The sequence below is a fragment of the Kogia breviceps genome, chromosome 2 (assembly GCF_026419965.1).
Source record: "Kogia breviceps isolate mKogBre1 chromosome 2, mKogBre1 haplotype 1, whole genome shotgun sequence".
Taxonomy (NCBI): Eukaryota; Metazoa; Chordata; class Mammalia; order Artiodactyla; family Physeteridae; genus Kogia; species Kogia breviceps.
The window spans coordinates 138,572,817-138,590,838 of NC_081311.1; the positions used below are offsets into that span (position 1 = coordinate 138,572,817).

Sequence of the window (18,022 nt, forward strand, 5' to 3'; positions counted from 1 at the left end):
TTTCTGTCTCCCTAGCGAGAGTAGTGGCTGTGTCTTACTCACCTTTGTATGCTGAGCTCTTAGAGTCTGGCCTTTTGACTTCTTCAGTAAGTGTCTGTTGAATGAATGCATGGATGAATGAAAAGTCACCGTTTTCAGTATCATCTTCTCTCTTTTTTTTTTTATTTGCTTTCTTTTTAACATCATTATTGGAGTATAATTGCTTTACAATGGTGTGTTAGTTTCTGCTGTGTAACAAAGTGAATCAGCTATAGATATACATATATCCCCAACAGTATCATCTTCTCCTAATACTAGATACAATCACATGTAAAGCTGTTCACTGTGGTGAAATGAACACGCTCAACTCAGTTAAGAAAGTTACAAAAATTCCTGCTTAAGATTAGAGTCCACCGAGGACTGAATGGGGCCATAAAGGGTGCTTAGGCCATTTCCTATGTCCAGACAGCTCTGTAATAAACAACTCCAAAGAGACCTTCAAAAAGATTGTTTATTCTTTCAAGGGAACCCATTTCAAATTTAAAATATTGCATGTGTACCATAAGAACAAAGATGCCTCAGTTGACTGCATCCTGTATTAGTAGGTCAAGAGCAAGGGAGAACATTAGCTTTATCAGGAGTGATGAATGAGGCCAAGGAAAGACACAGGAGAGTTCAAATGTGCTTTTTTTAAAAAAATTATATTTATTTAATGAATGCTTGTAAAGAATTTGGATTACCTTTTGTTTTTTGTTTTAATATTTATTTATGCATTTATTTATTTATTTATCTGTGCTGGGTCTTAGTTGCAGGCACGCGGGATCTTCATTGCCCGGTGTGGGATCTTCGTTGGGTCGTGCGGGATCTTTAGTTGTGGGATGCGAGATCTCGTTCCCTGACCAGGGATCAAACCCAGGCCCCCTGCATTGGGAGTGTGGAGTCTTAACTGCTGGACCACCAGGGAAGTCCCCAAATATGCTTTTTTTAAAAAAAATAATTTTATTTATTTTTCTATACAGCAGGTTCTTACTAGTCCCCAAATGTGCTTTTATAAAGTAAACAACCAGATTTGTCAAATGGAGTTAAAAAGAAAAAAATTTTTAGTAAGTTATTTCTAACTTAATAGCCAAATTGCTTTAATTCTATGAAAAGAAGAGGGAGAACCAATCTGGGGGGAATTTTTTCTGTAAGAAAATATTTTTACCCATCTAAAAGGAAATTATTTAAAATAAAACCAGTTAACGGGCTTCCCTGGTGGTGCAGTGGTTGAGAATCTGCCTGCCAATACAGGGGACACGGGTTCGAGCCCTGGTCTGGGAGGATCCCACATGCCACGGAGCACCTAGACCCGTGAGCCACAACTTCTGAGCCTGCGCGTCTGGAGCCTGTGCTCTGCAACAAGAGAGGCCGCGATAGTGAGAGGCCCGTGCACCGTGATGAAGAGTGGCCCCCGCTTGCTACAACTAGAGAAAGCCCTCGCACAGAAACGAAGACCCAACAAGCCAAAAATTAATTTAAAAACAAAAAACAAAAAAACAGTTAACTATTATACAAGTTCAGTCTATTACCTAAATTAGAAAGCATCTCCCTCCTGCAGATCAAGAAGAATCTGTACACAGAGTAACCATACAAGTGACCTGGGTTTCAGTGAGCTGGGCCTTGATTATTTGGTGTCTCCAGGTTCAAAACTAATGCCTGGTAGAGAGCTATGAAGATGAAAGGCAGGTGAATAAATAATGCCTCGTAAACAGACTCAACAAATGACTGAATAAATTTGGGGGAATTACTTCCAAAATGGCCCTATTGTTTTTCCCTTGTCTAGGTAACTCTGTATCTCTGCCTTGCCACAGACATACGTACTTTATTTACAATCAGAAACTTCATTTCTTACCTGTATCTCTCTTGAAGTTGCTTCCTCAGGTTACCATCTGCCCCGGACCTACTCACATGCAAAACTCTCCATCCACACATTCCAGAATGGCAGACAAGCTCCAATGAAGGAGAAACACTTGGGTAGCTAAAGATATCTCCCTTCATGGTTTTACTTCCTCATAGAGCAGAATTTAGAATTTGAAAACCTAAAGAATACTACTGGTTAGCAAAATTACATGCATATCTCTGGGATAAAAACTGCATAGCATAAATACAAAAAAGGGATCTAATGGTTTAGACCAAAAAAATTATGCTGGATATTAGGTTGTTTATACAATAGATGCTTTCCTGAACAATGTATAAAGCTAACCTTTTACAATTAAATCATTTCCCCTTAACCAAGATGCCTTGTGTGGGTTGCTTTATGTTTATTCCTGATAAATGTGCATTTTGCAATATCTCCTCACACTTGAGCTTGAAGCTCTCCTCCCTTTGCTCAGCTGTTTGATCATGTAGTTAACCTGAAGGATGTCATCCACACTAAAAGAGTTAGGTGTTTCGAGAGAATTGTTTTCTGATGGGCACAAACTCCCTACTAATCTATGAATATGTGGCACACTGTGATTTTTCCAGCTGTATTCCTACGTGTCAGCTGGCCTTTGCTGAGGCCACCTCCCTTGCCAGGACTGGGTCATTTCTTTCCCATGGGGAGTGATTCTGATGTCACTACCTCTTCCTATGAAGTGCTTGAGCTTTGAGAACATAATTACCATATCAAAAGGATGAATGGCCACAACATAGCTGGTATTACACTTGCCTTCACTGTCCCTATTCTGGGAAATCAGCAATTAGCTCCCCACATATACAAAAGATAAAAAGCTGTTTCCCACCAGTTATCTGGACATGAGCACTGGGCTTATTTTCCTCTTAAATAGATGGGCTTATTATATATGAATCAATGATACTTTTCTCTTGTATTAGAAAAATGCCTAGAAAGCTAATACTCTTGAAAAGAAACTATCATATTACTTAGACAATAGACAACTAATGGGAAACTCCATCAGACAATTAAAAGAGTACTCTTGGAATATATAAAGCAGGCATTTCCACTGAGGTTTATGACATAGAAAATCATGAAGGCAAATCCAGTGGCCACTATAATGAAAGATTTAGTGAGGGGGCATATGGGGCTTAAGGATACCTGCCACATAAAATGCATTCAGTAAATCCTTGTAGATTGAATGAATAAATAAATGAAAGATAGTTAAGGGTTTATTTTCTTATTATTACATCTACATTATTAGAACAGGGTCTTCACTATTGTGGTCTATTAACAATTCCAGACACCTTGCTTAAGAATCCATTGGAATGTGGTTCTGCTAATACTTCTGTATGAGCTTGTGGCTACAAGGGACTGCATCCCAATCAAGCTACGAGGCCAGATAATGTTTTATTTCCAATCTCAGCTGCCTTCTTGCATTTGTTCTAATTGGTGGTGATAGAAAAGTGTTGGTATTGAAACACCATTTTGGCTGGAAATTCTGCAATTCATGGTATTGCTTAGCTTCTTTTATCCAGTTAGTTTCTCCAGTTTCTTTTTTTATAGTAGTAACTCAGATTTAGCCAGAAACACACAGCAGCTCCTAAGATGCCTAATGCCAAAGTCTTCAGGTTCATTTCAACACATCACAGATCAGATTCAAAAAGACAAAGGCACATTTCCAGAAACTATTTAAGTGTTTGGTTCCCTGCACCCTCACAGCTGAGGTTTAAACAGACTTTGATGGGGAAAGTCAATTTTTTCTCTCTAAGGAAACTTAAGGTCAGGTTTTCAAATGGCAAGTACCACAACTCCGGACTTAAAATTTTTTTTTAATTAAAAAATAGAAGAAAAGAAAAGAAAAAAAACAAAGAAGGAAGTGTAGTTGGTCATTATTCCATCTACAATTCATTGCAGATGCTGTCAATGAAAGATAAATGATTAAAATGAAAGCTTTGATAAATTCTTACTTTTTCTAGTCTACCCATAGCCTGAGTGATCTTAATTCCCATAACTTCAGCTCTTTTTTTGCATATTGATGACTCCCATATGTAAATTACTAGGCAGTATATCTTATCCATACTTCAAACCATATATCCAACAGTCTATTGGACATTTCCAGCTGCATGTTCCATGAAACCACAAAGGTAGCCTATCCAAAACAGAGTTGATCGGCTTTTCCTGAAAGCTGGAAGGCAGACATCTAATCCACTCTCAACCCTCGAGTCTGGTACATGGGCTCAGAGCTGTGTCCCTTCAGAGGATCTCCTTTTTTCTAGTCCAAGCAAGTTGCCTCAACTAGGGAGCATCTAATACATCTTCTACTCTGTGGCCAGGACCCTGTTTAAGACCCTTCAAAGACTCCCATGACCTTTAGTATAAAATTCAGCCTTTGTAGTATTTCATAAAAGGAACTTTGAGATCTGGGCCCTGCCTTCCTATCCAGCTTGTCTCTCTCCATCTCTGCATGACCCCACATCTCTCCATCTTACCTACAGTCACTGCTTACAGAACCACTTGCAATCACCCCCCATGGCTCCCTGCCATCCCTCGCACCCACCTCCATGGGTCCCGGCATTTGTACCTGCTGTATCCGCTGCCCGGTAGACACTTCTTCAACTGCATTGCCAGCCTCCACTCAATGCATTCTTCAAGATTCAGTCATCCCACCCTGGTGGGCCTTCAAGACAAGACTCCAGTCCTCAGTGTCAAAAGAGTGCTCCTCAGAGATGTACAGAACTAGTGCTTACCTCTGCTATCGCTCTACTGCCTACACTGTTACTTTCTGCTGACTTGTCTGTCTCCTCCACTCCTTGAGAGTCTTTGTATCCCACGTGACTGGCACAGAGCAGGCATTCAATAGATGTTCACTGAGGGAATGAATGCATTCGTGTATGAGTAACTCTGTGCCTTCAGGCACTCATAACTTTTAAGAAGTTTAAGTTAGGCTCTTTACAAGGAGCAATAAATGAGTGTGTCAAAGAAATTTACTTACATCGTGTATAGAATGTTATTTTGAACAAAAGCTAGAAAAGAATAATAAAATCACAGAAGAGACCATTTATCCAGCACCATCTATAGATCAAGCACTGCGTTAGATGTGTCTGATCCTTGGTCTCTTTTCCTTAAATTCTCAGAACCCAATGCAGTATGCAAATACTCTCATCCACCCCTGATTTACAGATAGGGGTATGGAGAAGGTGATACATTTTGACTTCTACCCAGCTCTACCCAGGCTTGTTGTAAGGGCATCTTCCGAGTGGGCAGGCACTTTGGGGCACTGCTGTGGGAGTCCCAACACACTCGGGGTCCTGGCCCATCTCCCTTCACAGAGGGCTTCCTATGGGAAGGGACACCAGTGGTCATCAAGCTCAGTGGCTTTCAAATCTCGTAGCACAGGGGTCTGTGGGGAGCTCTCAAGAGCCACTTCAGGGAGTAGGAGGAAATTAAATGGGCAGGGCTCAGAGCCCTTGTCACTCCTGTTCCCACTTGTTCAGAACATAATATCTATGTGATATGGTGGGATGCTGTATAAAATTTTGTTTTCCAGCTAAAAAGTTTCAAAACCCGCTCTTCTTGTCCATTTTACCTGACTTCCCCCATGACAACACTCCTTCCCACCCCACATGAACTCCTCAGTTCAGGAATTAACAGACATAGAGGATCTGAAATGCTAGACCTACCTTAGCTGTGCCTTCCCTGGGCCGGAAGTGAGCAGTGACTCAGTGGAACTCCCAGACTGGCCCAAGACAGGGCGACCTCCAGGTCTCATCCTCCCATTTCTCCCTTTTTATACTGTTGTCAGGAGCCAGAATTAAGGCAATGAGTAATGACGAAGTGGGCGTTGTGGGCTAGCCAGAGAACCTAGCCGCTCAAGGAACAGAGCTGCTGTGTAAAAATGTCTTTCAAATTGTTAATAACTAACTTTTAAACACAGCCTATTTGTATGAGCTTGTGACTCTTTCAAAAGGCAAACTGATAACACTTGGGTGGAAAATGTCAGCATACCAGGCCCCAAGAAGCTGTTGCTGATAGAAAGTAGGAGGGCAGAGACAGGGGTGTGAAACTGCAAAGATTTTCAGATTACTAAAATTTCTTCTTAATTCGTAGTAAAGGGAGGGCTCAGTCACCTGCTGTTTTCAAGCTTGAGAGAGCCTTAGTTCAATTTTAATTAATTCCTTATAGACACAGGGGCCAGCTACAGTGTTTGTTTTCTATCACTTTTTATCATCTTAATTTTCTTAGAGCACGGTACTCTAAAATTTATTACCTGGTCACTTATAGTCTTACAGTTTAATTTGTGGTCTGTCTAAAATATTGAATCTGATATTTTCTATCTCTCCTTTCTTTCAAAAATATACATATAATTTATTTTCAAATCTAAGACAATAAGTCTTTGACTTATTGGTTGGTCTTCATTATTACTAATGAAAATTTATTGACCTGCCTCCACATGCTGAGAGGAAATTCAAATATAATTGGATTAAAAGTCAGTGCATGCCATTTTCCTGGTTAGCGATCTTCAAGACTCACTGGAATATTCTGAGATTGAGTTACCCATCCAAAGAAATATACATCATCAATTTCACATGTGCCAAGACAATTGCTTGGAGAGAGAATCTCAACTCCTATTAGATGTAGTAGCTGTAGGGCTCGAACATTAAGCTCAATGTTCTTATAAACTCTTTTCTGATTATTTTAATGAGGGGAAAAAATTCCATGTCTTAGTTTGAGATTAGCTCTGCCGTTCTTCACTTCTTTTGCATGTGGTGCTTTTTAGGCCAGAAACCATGATAAAGCAGCTCCCTTAGAAGAAACCAGTGTGCTTGGAGGTGCAAATTGCCACCTCTGCCTTGGGAAAAGGTGTCCCTTTTGAACTCTGTCCTTTCACTTCTGTTTAGCAGGAATTCTGAAAGGCTATATATTCTGCTTAATTAGATCTTAAGCACGGATGAGCCACATGGCAGTGTTTGTTCCAACTTACAAAAGTGACAGCTCTCGCCACGCTTGCCAGTTGGAACATGGCTTCTTAGAGCGATTTCCTCTGGGGAGGAATTTACCCATTAACCTGTGCTAAGATAAAGGCCATTCAGGGTCAGAGGCCAGAGAGTTTTTCAGTTGTAGGCAAACTCACCAGAAAAGAAGCCTAGTGACGGGTTCCATTCCTCACGTTTCCAAACTCATCCTCCCGACTTTTTCATTTCATTTCTTTCTGATGTGTGGGGTAATCTGCTGAGGATTCTGAAATGGTCATTAGGGTTGAAAATGCAAGAGGAAATGATTGCAGCCTGTTTTGCTTGGTTGATTCTAAAGCTGGTTGTAAATATGAAAAATATATGTAAATATATATAATATTTGTATATTAGGGTCACTGATATAGTATTGAAGGCAGAGGTGAAGGGTACAATCATGCTGCTCAGAGAGGCCGTGTCTGGTCTCAGAGGGCTACCTTGGTGACGTTTGATATCAGAGGCCCCTCTTCCCCACTTTTCTAGACCCTCAACATGTCCAGGAACTGCAAAGATGCTTTTGTAAGAGGCCCCGGGAAGCTCGTTCTGTCTACACAGAGGCTGCTGTGGATCCCGTTTCTAGCTGCTAAGCCGCCAGAGTTGTGGTGATTCAGAACACAGCAATTAAAGGCAAAGGGAGAGGCAGTGTCAATTTTAAAAAGCACTTGCATTTGACTCCCCCGCAATTCTCCTTCTCCAGCTGCTTCCCCGCAGTTTCAGAGGCAGGAGAGTGGAGTGCTGGGCAGGCAGGTTCTTGAGCCAGACAAGGGTTTGAATCCCAGAGGTCACTTCTCCATGAATGACCTCGGGCAAGTTACTGACTAAACTCTGTGCCTTGGCGTTCCCCTCCATGAAATGGGTAGAGTAAGTGTGCTTTCCTGATGGGAGGTATTGCAGGTTAAACGAGGAAATGTACTTAAAACACTCAGAATGGTGCCTGGCATGTTGTATACAATAAATGTTGGATGTCACTAGTTTGTGTGTAGACAGAACACACAAGGTCAAGCATCAGCAACATGTCACAAAGGTGATGGCAGCACATTTGTTGGGAGAGAGAGCACAGTTTGGACACGAACTTCATGGGCAGGATTACAAGAATTTTTAAGCTGTATACCAACCTGTAAAACTACACATCCTCTTACTGCTCTGAAGCAAGAAATGCTGTGTGGTAATTGCCTGTCTTTAGGCTGGTTTTCTACTGTACTTAACAGAAAGCCAGCAGAAATACGGGGGTTCAAGAATAAAGCCAGGTTCAAAACAAGAGCCCATCAATTCAAAGAGAGCAGGACCCTCTCCCTTTCTTGACCCCAAAGCCCAACTGTTTTCTAGAATCAGATTGAGTTAACGATGTAAGGGAATGCCACACTTCCCTCTCATCATTGTCCTTTTTATTTCTGCTTAGCCGCTGAGCCATTTTGTAGGACCTGCAAGAGCAGGGTAAAAGGGAAACTGAATTCTGAGGAAGAGGCTGTGCCTGACAGCATTCCCTTTCCTGTGGGAAGCCATTCAGGATTGTTCAAAGCTGATGAATGAGAAAAATGTGCATTCTTTCCCCCGCTTCTCCCCATCTCTGTATATTTCTGAATGTTTAGAGATCCTTTTGTATACATACTCATAATAACATTAGAAAAATTAATATTTATTAAGAAATTTTTGGTGCCCAGCACCAGCTGAGCATGACAAATGCATCATCATATTTAATGTTCTGTGTGCTGCTTCCAAGCAAGAATGGAATGCTGGAAAGGAAAGTCCTGAGGAATCCTCTAGTTAAAGACAGATTAGGAGAGGGTTTAATGAGTCTAGCTATTGCAAGTGCTAGAAAGCCATGTACACTGACATCAGAGCTGAGCACACCTCAAACCTGTGGAACTGAATTTAAATAGTTCAGCAGTTTAAAGTTTTCAAAAGTGGTGAAATGAGAACAGACTTGTAGTGGAGACTGGTTAAAAATTCTAACCAAGACCTGATGGGAAGTCCATTCATTCATTCATTCAAGAAATACATGCTGAGTACCAATAACATGGCAAGCACTGTTCTAGGCCTCGGGATATAGCAATGAACAGCACAAAATCTTTACCCTTATGGAGCTTACACTCTAGGGGTATTCATAGAAGCACAGTAAAAAATTCTGTGATGTGAGATAGTGATAAATGCTAGGGCATAAATAAAGCTGTAGGGAGATAGTGACAAGGACTCTTTTGAACAAGACTTGTTGGGGTTGACATGAAGAAGAATGCCATGGGGTTATGTAGCAGAAGGAACACACGGCAGAGACCACAGCAAGTGCAAAGGCCCTAAAGCAGGATGACATTTGGCCACTAAGCAAGAGTACCGTGAACAAGGGCATGACTAGTAGGAGGGGAAATCAGAGAGGGAGCCAGGGGTCAGATTGTGCGAATCAATAAAAATCATTTCAGTCTCTGAGCCCCTGTTGGGTTTGGGTGATTACCACATTTTAATGATCATAAACCCCCTTGAGGTAAGTCTGATTACTTCATTTTAATGTTGCCCAAAGCCACCCTACTGAGCCGTAGCGTTCTCTTGGGATTCTAGAGCATCCAAGTTCATTGAGGGTGGTGGTCTCTCCCAGCTTGCTGCTGACCAGGACTTTCTCTCTCCATCCATCACCACATATTCCTAGAGCAGAAAAATCTTTTTTAAAACACTATGAGATATTTCTTTACCATCTTCATTATGTAAAAATATTTGCCCTAACCTTTTCTTATACTTGGCCAAGGCCTGATGCCAAATGGGTATTTTCTTCACCTAGGCCTTAACATGCATCCTACAATGGTTTTCTTTCTTTTAAAAGGTGCTAAAAATAACTTGGAGCACAGCTGTACTAAAGAGGAAAAATGAATAGAAACTTAGCAATAGGTCCATAGCCCATGATCTCTGGGTTCCGTTCATAAAAGAGGTCTTTCCTTTTTTGATCTATAACACTGAGTCTAATTTGTGTAAAAACATCTAAGGATTAAGTTAATTACTGGGATTGTTCCCCAAATGAAATGGAGTCACAAATAATTCTAATGATGTTTTATAATAAAAGTAGAATTAAAAGACTGAAAAATATGCAACAAAGACTCTCTGGTCCATATTAAGATGAAAAAAGTAGCATAAATCGAACTTAATATCCTACATTTTTATTATTTTCATTGAAAAGTGAAATGAATAAGAATGTGTCTTCATTTTAGCTATAGATGGGCCTAAATTAGGACATGGAAAAATCAGCTTAAGATATGAGTGACTCAATCCATCCAAAGAACCAAGTTTTCTTTGGGAGGGTATGCCCAGATTCCCTACTGAGTCTTGTCCTGCATGGAAAGTAACGGGAATTCATTTTCTAAATCTCCTGCTGGTCCATTAGAAAGTTACTGTTTGGTTAATTCCATCATAATGTATTATTGTATTGCCAGCTATTATAATCTAAAGCTAGTCTGATGGTGCTGGTGTCTCAAGATAAGTAGGAAAGTAGCTGGATTAGTTTTCTAGGACTGCCATAACAAGGTACTACAGACTGGGTTACTTAACTTACACAGTCTCTTACTGTAGCTTAAACTACAAAAACATGTTGTCTCACATTCCTGGAGGCTGGAAGTCTGAGATCAATGTGTTTGGTCAGGTTGGTTCCTTTCTAGAGCTGTGAGGGAGAATCTATTCCGTGTCTCTCTCCTAGTTTCTGGTGGTCTGCTGACGATGAACCTTCGGCATCCTTTAGCTTATAATATGTCATCCTAATCTCTGCCCCTTCATCTTCACACAGCATTCTCCGTGTGTGTGTGTGTGTGTGTGTGTGTGTGTGTGTGTGTGTGTGAGACTGTGCCCAAATTTCTCCCTTTCATAAGGACACATCCGTACTGAGTTCTAGCCAATCCTAGTGACTGCATCTGAACTTGATTATTTGCAAAGACGCTATTTCCAAATAAGGCCACATTCACAGACAGCAGGGTTAGGACTTAAGCACCTTTGTGGGGGAATACAGTTCAACCCATAACACTAGTGTACAAGAAGGTTAAATGAAAACTTCTTTCCTTTTGTAGGATTCTTTTGGATATCCTTAAAGATTACACTTAGGACAGGAGAATCCTTATAGTAGACAAATCATCTCTTTATTCATTGCATTATCAGCCTGAGTCCTCCTTCATATGTTTGTGTGTCTCTGTGTGTGTGCGTGTGTGGTTTTTCTTGATTTCCAGCCATTGTATCCTATCTAACAACTATCCCTTTGCTAACAGGGCAAATTTGGAGATCAGTTATGCCAAAGGACTTCAGAAACTGGCAACCAAACTGAGCAAAACATTACAGAGCAGAAAGAAAAAGTAAGTATATGGAAGAGATAAGGCAAAATCACTCTTAAAAGTAATAAAAAGCGACATATGTTCAATTCCAGCTTCCTCATATAAATGTGGCAAGTCCAGAGCATCAAGCATGGCTTCCAGTTCTTGGGCACTTACTGTGTGCCAGACACTGTGTTAAATGCTTTCATAGATACTCTACATTTAATCCTCACAACAATCTCTGAGAAGTCTTTTTATGATCCCTATTTACAAACAAGGACTTGAGGCTTGGAGAGTTTAAGAACCTTGCCTGGTCACACAGATAATGAATTTCAGAGCTGGGTTCATCCTGTGTCTTTGTGACTACTAAGCTCATATTCATAAAAGGCCTTGGTGAGGATATTAACTTGGGAAGCAGTGTTGTTAAGTCGGAAGCTCTTGAAATCGGGAAGTGTGAATCCTGCTTTATCTCAAATTTATGACCTTCAACAAGTAACCTGGCCTCCCTTGATTTCCTCCTCTGTTATGTAGAGTAACAAGATGTGCTCCATTGTGTATATGTGTATGTGTGTGTGTGTGTGTGTGTGTGTGTGTGTGTGTGTGTGTATTGGGGGGTGCATATTAAACGAGGTAATATATGTAAAGATATTGGCACATCAGATGCTGAAAAAATGTTGGTTCACATTTTTTTCAATTCAGCTGAGAATGAAGTCGATTACTTCTCTTCAGGGAGAGAAAAAAGGTATTAGTATTCTAAAAATGGTCCATTAGTGATAATTTCTGACAAAGATATTTGACTAATGCTTGCAGATGCCACCCAATGGCTCTGCCATTGCAAAGACCCCTTCTAATGGTAAAAGAAAGAGGGAAAGAAAAAAGGAAGGCTTCTGGAGCCCACATTCCTACTCCCTAGGCATCATCCATAACAGCAAATAATGGCTTTGAAATTGCTCTGACTATGAGCTTGATTTTTAGGTTGGTATTTTAGTAGCCTGCAAAGGAACCAGTAGAGCACAGTGGTTGAGTATAAATAGACTTTACTTAGACTACGCAGGTTTAAATTCTGACTCTACCTCTTACCAAGTAGGTAAATTAGGACAATTTATTTTACCTCTCATTGTGTATTTGAAATGGAAATAAAACAAATCTCATATAACTCCTGTGAGTAGTAAATGAAATTATACAAGAAATGTGTTTAATACCTGGCTGGAGCCAAAGCTCCCTAAGTGTTCATTATGATTTTAATTTTGATTACCTTCTAAAGGATGAGAGTTGTAGGTGTAGGGGGGTGTGTCTTATCATGTGGCAACCCTAGAATCCAGCATGGTGCTCCCAAGGAGTTGGCATGAACAGAATGCTTGGTTAACTAGGGTTAGTACAACAATATTTAATAATAAGCATTAACTGAACTTTTATCTATACCAAAATCTGTTAGGTACTTGTAGAATAACTCAAATTATTTCTCTTCTAAAAGACCACTTAAGTGAGGGTCAGCGAAATCAAGTGATTTTTCCAAGGTCATGCAGGAAACAAAGGGGAGCTTGTGGATTCAGACACAGAATCTCTGAGGCCAACGCCTTCTCCTTCCTGCTCTGCCGCCCAGCTCCTTCCAGGGGCAAATGTCAGATTCTCTTCCTGAAAGTGTGCTTGGGTTTTTTTTTTTTAAAAAAAAAACAACTCTATTGAGATTTAGTTTACATGCAATAAGACGCACCCATTTTAAGTTTATGGCTTGATTGATTTTGACATGTGTATACACCATATATCCACCACCAAAATCAAAATATACCTATTTTCATCTCCAAAAGACTCCTCATAACTGTCTACAATCCTTCACCCAGCACAGTCCCAAGGAAACACTGATCTGCTTTTTTTCAATCTATATTATTTTGTCTTTTCTGGACTTTCCTATAATTGGAAGCATACAATGGGTACTCTCTTGTGCCTGGTTTTGTGCCTGGCTTTGGATACACAGAAAATCTGACATCCTTTGATCTAGTTCTCCCATTCTCTGGCTGCCAGGTGCAGCCTAAGTCATTTGGAGGCAAAACCTCTGCACCATCTTGCTCTCAGTACGGGCACCGATCTGTCCCTTCCCTTCCATCAAAGTCTACACTGGCTCTGTCCCTGAGGTTTATTGATACAATGGGCTTCCTGTTTGAAGGCCAACTATATGTAGGAGGAAAATAGCGTCATACTTCCTAATTCTCCCTTTGTGCTGCTAGGGTCAGTGCAGAGTTACCCTTTTGTTAAATTGAGATAGTACTCACAAGACAGTAGAACATCTGAATGTTTGTCCTAAAGGCCAGCAGGGAACAGGACCTAGACCTCAACCCCAAGAGCAGCACGCAGGACATGACGAGGGCTCTGGAGTCCTCCATAACTTAACTTTTCTCAGCCTCCGTTTATTCATCTGTGAAATGAAGAGACTGAAAAGATTGTCTTTAAGGGTAGCATGCTCTCTCCTGCCTGTTCTAAATGGCTTCTCACCCTTGGCTACTTTATTTCCTTGATTTTCTACAGACGTGAAATGAAGAATGGAAATCAGGATGAAAAATGATTGGGAAAAAAAACGCAGTTTATGTAATGACAATAGTGCAAATAAATACGTTGGCAGAATTTAATCCCATGGAGAAATTGAAATAAGATTAGGGATATGAGTGCAATTGCTGAATGCAATGGCTCAGACATGATGCTTTATTTCTCAGACTCCTGGGAAAATGACACCCACACTTGTATTCCCTTGTTTTTGCCTCCAGCTGTCTTGTCAGTGCCTGGGCCTGGGTCTCGGAGGGCATGAAGTCGGCAGCGGACCTGCATCAGTGAGTACTCACACGCTGACCTTGCTCCAGCCCCAAAGGGAGTCATAAATATTTAAAGTGGGTATGCTACAAATACTCCACTGCAAACTTGCAGTGAGTAGATATGCCTAACACACCATTTTACTTCCCCAGAAAATAATTCGGAAAGTAGATATAAATCCTAATACTAGGCTTGTGTGTCTTTCATGTTCTATTTCCAGAAAACTTGGCAAAGCAATTGAGTTGGAAGCAGTAAAACCAACTCATCAAGTCCTGAGTGCACATGAAAAGAAGAGAAAATCAGTGAGTCAAAATCCTTCTTTTCTCCTTGTTAAAGCAAGATTTCTGTCTTTGGCTCAAGAAATAAAAGGTGATCTAAAGGTGCTCCTACGTTTCAGGAATTTATCATAAAAGTAAACACAAACCCAAAGATTTATGTACGAGGATGTTTGTTAAAGCATTGTTTATAGTAGTGAAAAAATGGAAACTTCTTCATCATCCAAAAATAAATTACAATGAATTCAAGCAATGGAATACTATGCAACCATTAAAAATCTTATTGCAGCAGAATTTAATGACATGGGGATGTAGTGCTAAATTAAAAAACAAGATGAGAAGATCTAACAATATAACTGCAATTTTGTAAAATAAATGTGTGAATATATGCATAGAAAAAAACCTGGAAGCACCTTCCCAGAATGTTGATAATAATTATCTCTAGATAGTGGACTTAGAGGCTATTTTTATTTCATTTGATTGTACTTTTTTGAATTTACATTGTTTTACACTGAATAGATACACCTTTTGTAAATAGAATTATAAACGCAATTTTTAAAAGGAAATGCTTCTCTATACTTATGACCTTGGAATTAGGTAAAAGAAATACTAGGTATAATCTTCAAATAGCCTTAAAATTGAAGAAAAATAACTAAACAGTTCTTTCAGGGCACCTGGTCCCCTTGTATGGCATATTCTCTGGTCTGTCTGTGTACTTTTCCTTCCAGAACGGTTTCATTTGTGTTCCGTTTTCTTTTTATTTGCATGTAATACAGTCAGTAAGCACTTTAAAATATATTTTCAGGCAACATGAAGAGGTATTTAATAAACACTGCTTAGCTCTGATAGGGATGGGGTCATGGTCATTATCTGTGTCAATGACAGGTACAGGTGAGAAGTTCAGAGCAGTAATAGGAGGTATTTGAGAAGGGCAGGGGCAGTGGCTAAGGGGAGTTTCAAGTGATCACAGCCAGATAAAGCAGGTCTTAAAGGTGGTAAGTCCATAGGATGAGGGGATTTGTGAAAGCCCTGATGGAAGAGAAATGATACCAAAACAATTTTATTCAAACTTATGAAACTGAGTCAAGAAATGGAATCGATGTTTGGTGGACATCCATGTATTTTTACCAGAATGGATGTTCTCCTTAGGGCTAGGGTGATGGGGGAAGTTTACAGGAATTACTAGAAAGTAATATAATCTTTTGCCTTTGCAAACCAACTTAATAAAAGCCAAACACTAGTCTATACTTCATTAAATTACAAAATATTTTCATACCACATAATAATATGATAATCACTAGAATTTCCTTAGTACTTACTAAATTAGGCACAGTGCTATGATCACAGTGCTTTAGATAATTAATGTCATGGTCCCCTCAGAATGCTGGTCCAGTTTATAATCTTCTTTTCAGCATTTGCCCCTCTCTGTTGCACCCCTATCACCCTGCCACATTTTCTCACAAAAAAGTAGATTTTTTTTTTTTTTTTTTTGCAGTACGCAGGCCTCTCACCGCTGCGGCCTTTCCCATTGTGGAGCACAGGCTCCGGACGTGCAGGCTCAGCGGCCATGGCTCATGGGCCCAGCCGCTCCGCGGCATGTGGGATTCTCCCAGACCGGGGCACGAACCCGCATCCCCTGCCTCGGCAGGCAGACTCTCAACCACTGTGCCACCAGGGAAGCCCAGTCAAATTTTTTAAAGTGAACTTGTTCCATATTTCAGCAACATAGAGTCAAAAGTGACATAGTGCATAAAATTATTTTAATTGTATTTGTTGTGCTAAACCACATATTCCAAATTTAATGAACTGAAAAAGAAAAAAGTTCAGTGTTGCTAGATCTCAGAGTGTTTGAGTAATGGCTGCTCTGTGGGTTTTGAAGAAAGGTCTATGGTTCAGGAGAAAATGTTCTGCATAACTTAAGTCTGATCTCCTTAGGATGTTGCCTAGTTCCATTTTCATCATTTACTGCCCCACTGGCTATTTTATTATTTTATTTTATTTTATTTTATTTATTTATTTTTTTGTGGTACGCGGGCCTCTCACCGCTGCGGCCTTTCCCATTGTGGAGCACAGGCTCCGGACGTGCACGCTCAGCGGCCATGGCTCCCAGGCCCAGCCGGTCCGCGGCATGTGGGATCTTCCCAGACTGGGGCACGAACCCGTGTCCCCTGCATCAGCAGGCGGACTCTCAACCACTGCGCCACCAGGGAAGCCCCTGGCTATTTTAAAGTAGGAGAAAAAGTTAATTATGATTAAGAGTTCAATCTCTTTGAAATTAAAGCAATATTCACTTTAGAGGCAATAAGACAGTTAGTAAAATTAGCACTGCTAGGACTTCTACTGACTCTCACGGTATTAAAATTTGGGCCACATGGCATAATGCTGAAGAGGAAGTAATGGGACTGGAAGTGATACCAAACTATGCAAGATCCTCCTCCACACAGATTGTACTCATTTATATTATTTCTACAGAGTTACATATTAAAAATAATTATCTTACCAAATGCATTCAGAGTAAATCTTGTGAAGAGATTCTTGACCTGAGGAAAAGAGAGTTGACTACTTTTCTCAGGAAATATGTCCTCTATAGGGTTTTAAAATTCCACTTAACTGTGCTACTAATTATACCAGAATTAATCAGCCAGCACTGTGACTCAACAAGAAGACAGAAAAAAAATTTTTTTTTCTTTTTTTCCCTTCGATAGCTTGATAATGAAGTTGAAAAGACAGCAAATCTTGTCATTAGCAACTGGAATCATCAAATTAAGGCAAGTATACACAGATATCATTTGTGTAAACCCAATTTTCAGGATTGAAGCTTTTGGCTTTTGTATAAATGTGATCGTGTGTTTTAGTGTCAGTATTTCTAAGTGCTAACTGAAAAGCAAAATGTTTCCTCATCTGAGTTATTATATAGATATATCTTTCAACTAAATCAATAGAGGAGCAGAACTCTAAATATGACTTTTATTTATAGCTAACATGTGGTATTTATTGTATGTCAAGTGCTATATATTTATGTGATGAATCATCACAAAAACCAACCAAAGTGGTATATGACCTTGTGTTGTCCCATTTTATAGATGGGTGGGGAAGCAGAGACACAGAGGTTAATAATTGCTTAATGTTACAAAGCTGGTTAATGGTTGAACCAAGAATTATTCCAAGTCAATGGGCTCCAAGGTCACTGCCCTTAAGCATTACCTACACTGACTGCCTCTCTGTATAATTTGAAACTTAGGGCAAGATATGAATACTGAGTTTTGGCTTTATCTTTTATAAGGGCATTTGTGATCTCTGTCTCACCAGTGAGAGGAGCACAGTGAGGGGTGGGTAAAGATGTGTAAAGGGGGATGCCTGTGTTGGTTTCACAAGTATGTACGGCCCACTCCTTGTGCACCACACTGTACTAAGACATGGTTCTTGTTTCCATGTAATTTAAAATTTAGTTGGCTAGATAGCATGTGTGCAGGAAAGAGTGAATGACTTCTAAGGAGAGGAATTATGATCTGGTGTGAGAATTTAGAGCATATCATTACAGGGTCTTAAGCAGAGAGAATCACAGATGGTGCCTATATATACATATATATATATGATTATTCTATATAATCATATATAGTAATCATATATATATGATTATTATATATATATATGATTATTGTAGAACAATCCAGTTTAGGAGGAATTCATTTCGAGTAGGAAGGACTAGAAGCCAGTGGAGAGGGAATCTGCTCGGAAAATCCAATGATTCCCTTTGAGGGGACTTGT

At 40.0% G+C, this 18,022-nt stretch overlaps 1 protein-coding gene across 5 annotated transcripts in view; it reads left to right on the plus strand.

Moving 5' to 3' along the window:
• The window catches only part of NOSTRIN (nitric oxide synthase trafficking), a 69,689-nt gene that overhangs the window by 10,343 nt on the left and 41,324 nt on the right, over positions 1-18,022 (plus strand). For all 5 annotated transcript variants that reach the window (XM_059053951.2, XM_059053952.2, XM_059053953.2 and 2 more), the window contains 4 exons: positions 11,136-11,219; positions 13,937-13,999; positions 14,200-14,281; positions 16,960-17,022. In XM_059053951.2, coding sequence (XP_058909934.1) covers positions 13,974-13,999; positions 14,200-14,281; positions 16,960-17,022 — 171 coding nt within the window. In that variant the 5' untranslated portion in view covers positions 11,136-11,219; positions 13,937-13,973. The remainder of the gene's footprint in view (positions 1-11,135; positions 11,220-13,936; positions 14,000-14,199; positions 14,282-16,959; positions 17,023-18,022) is intronic.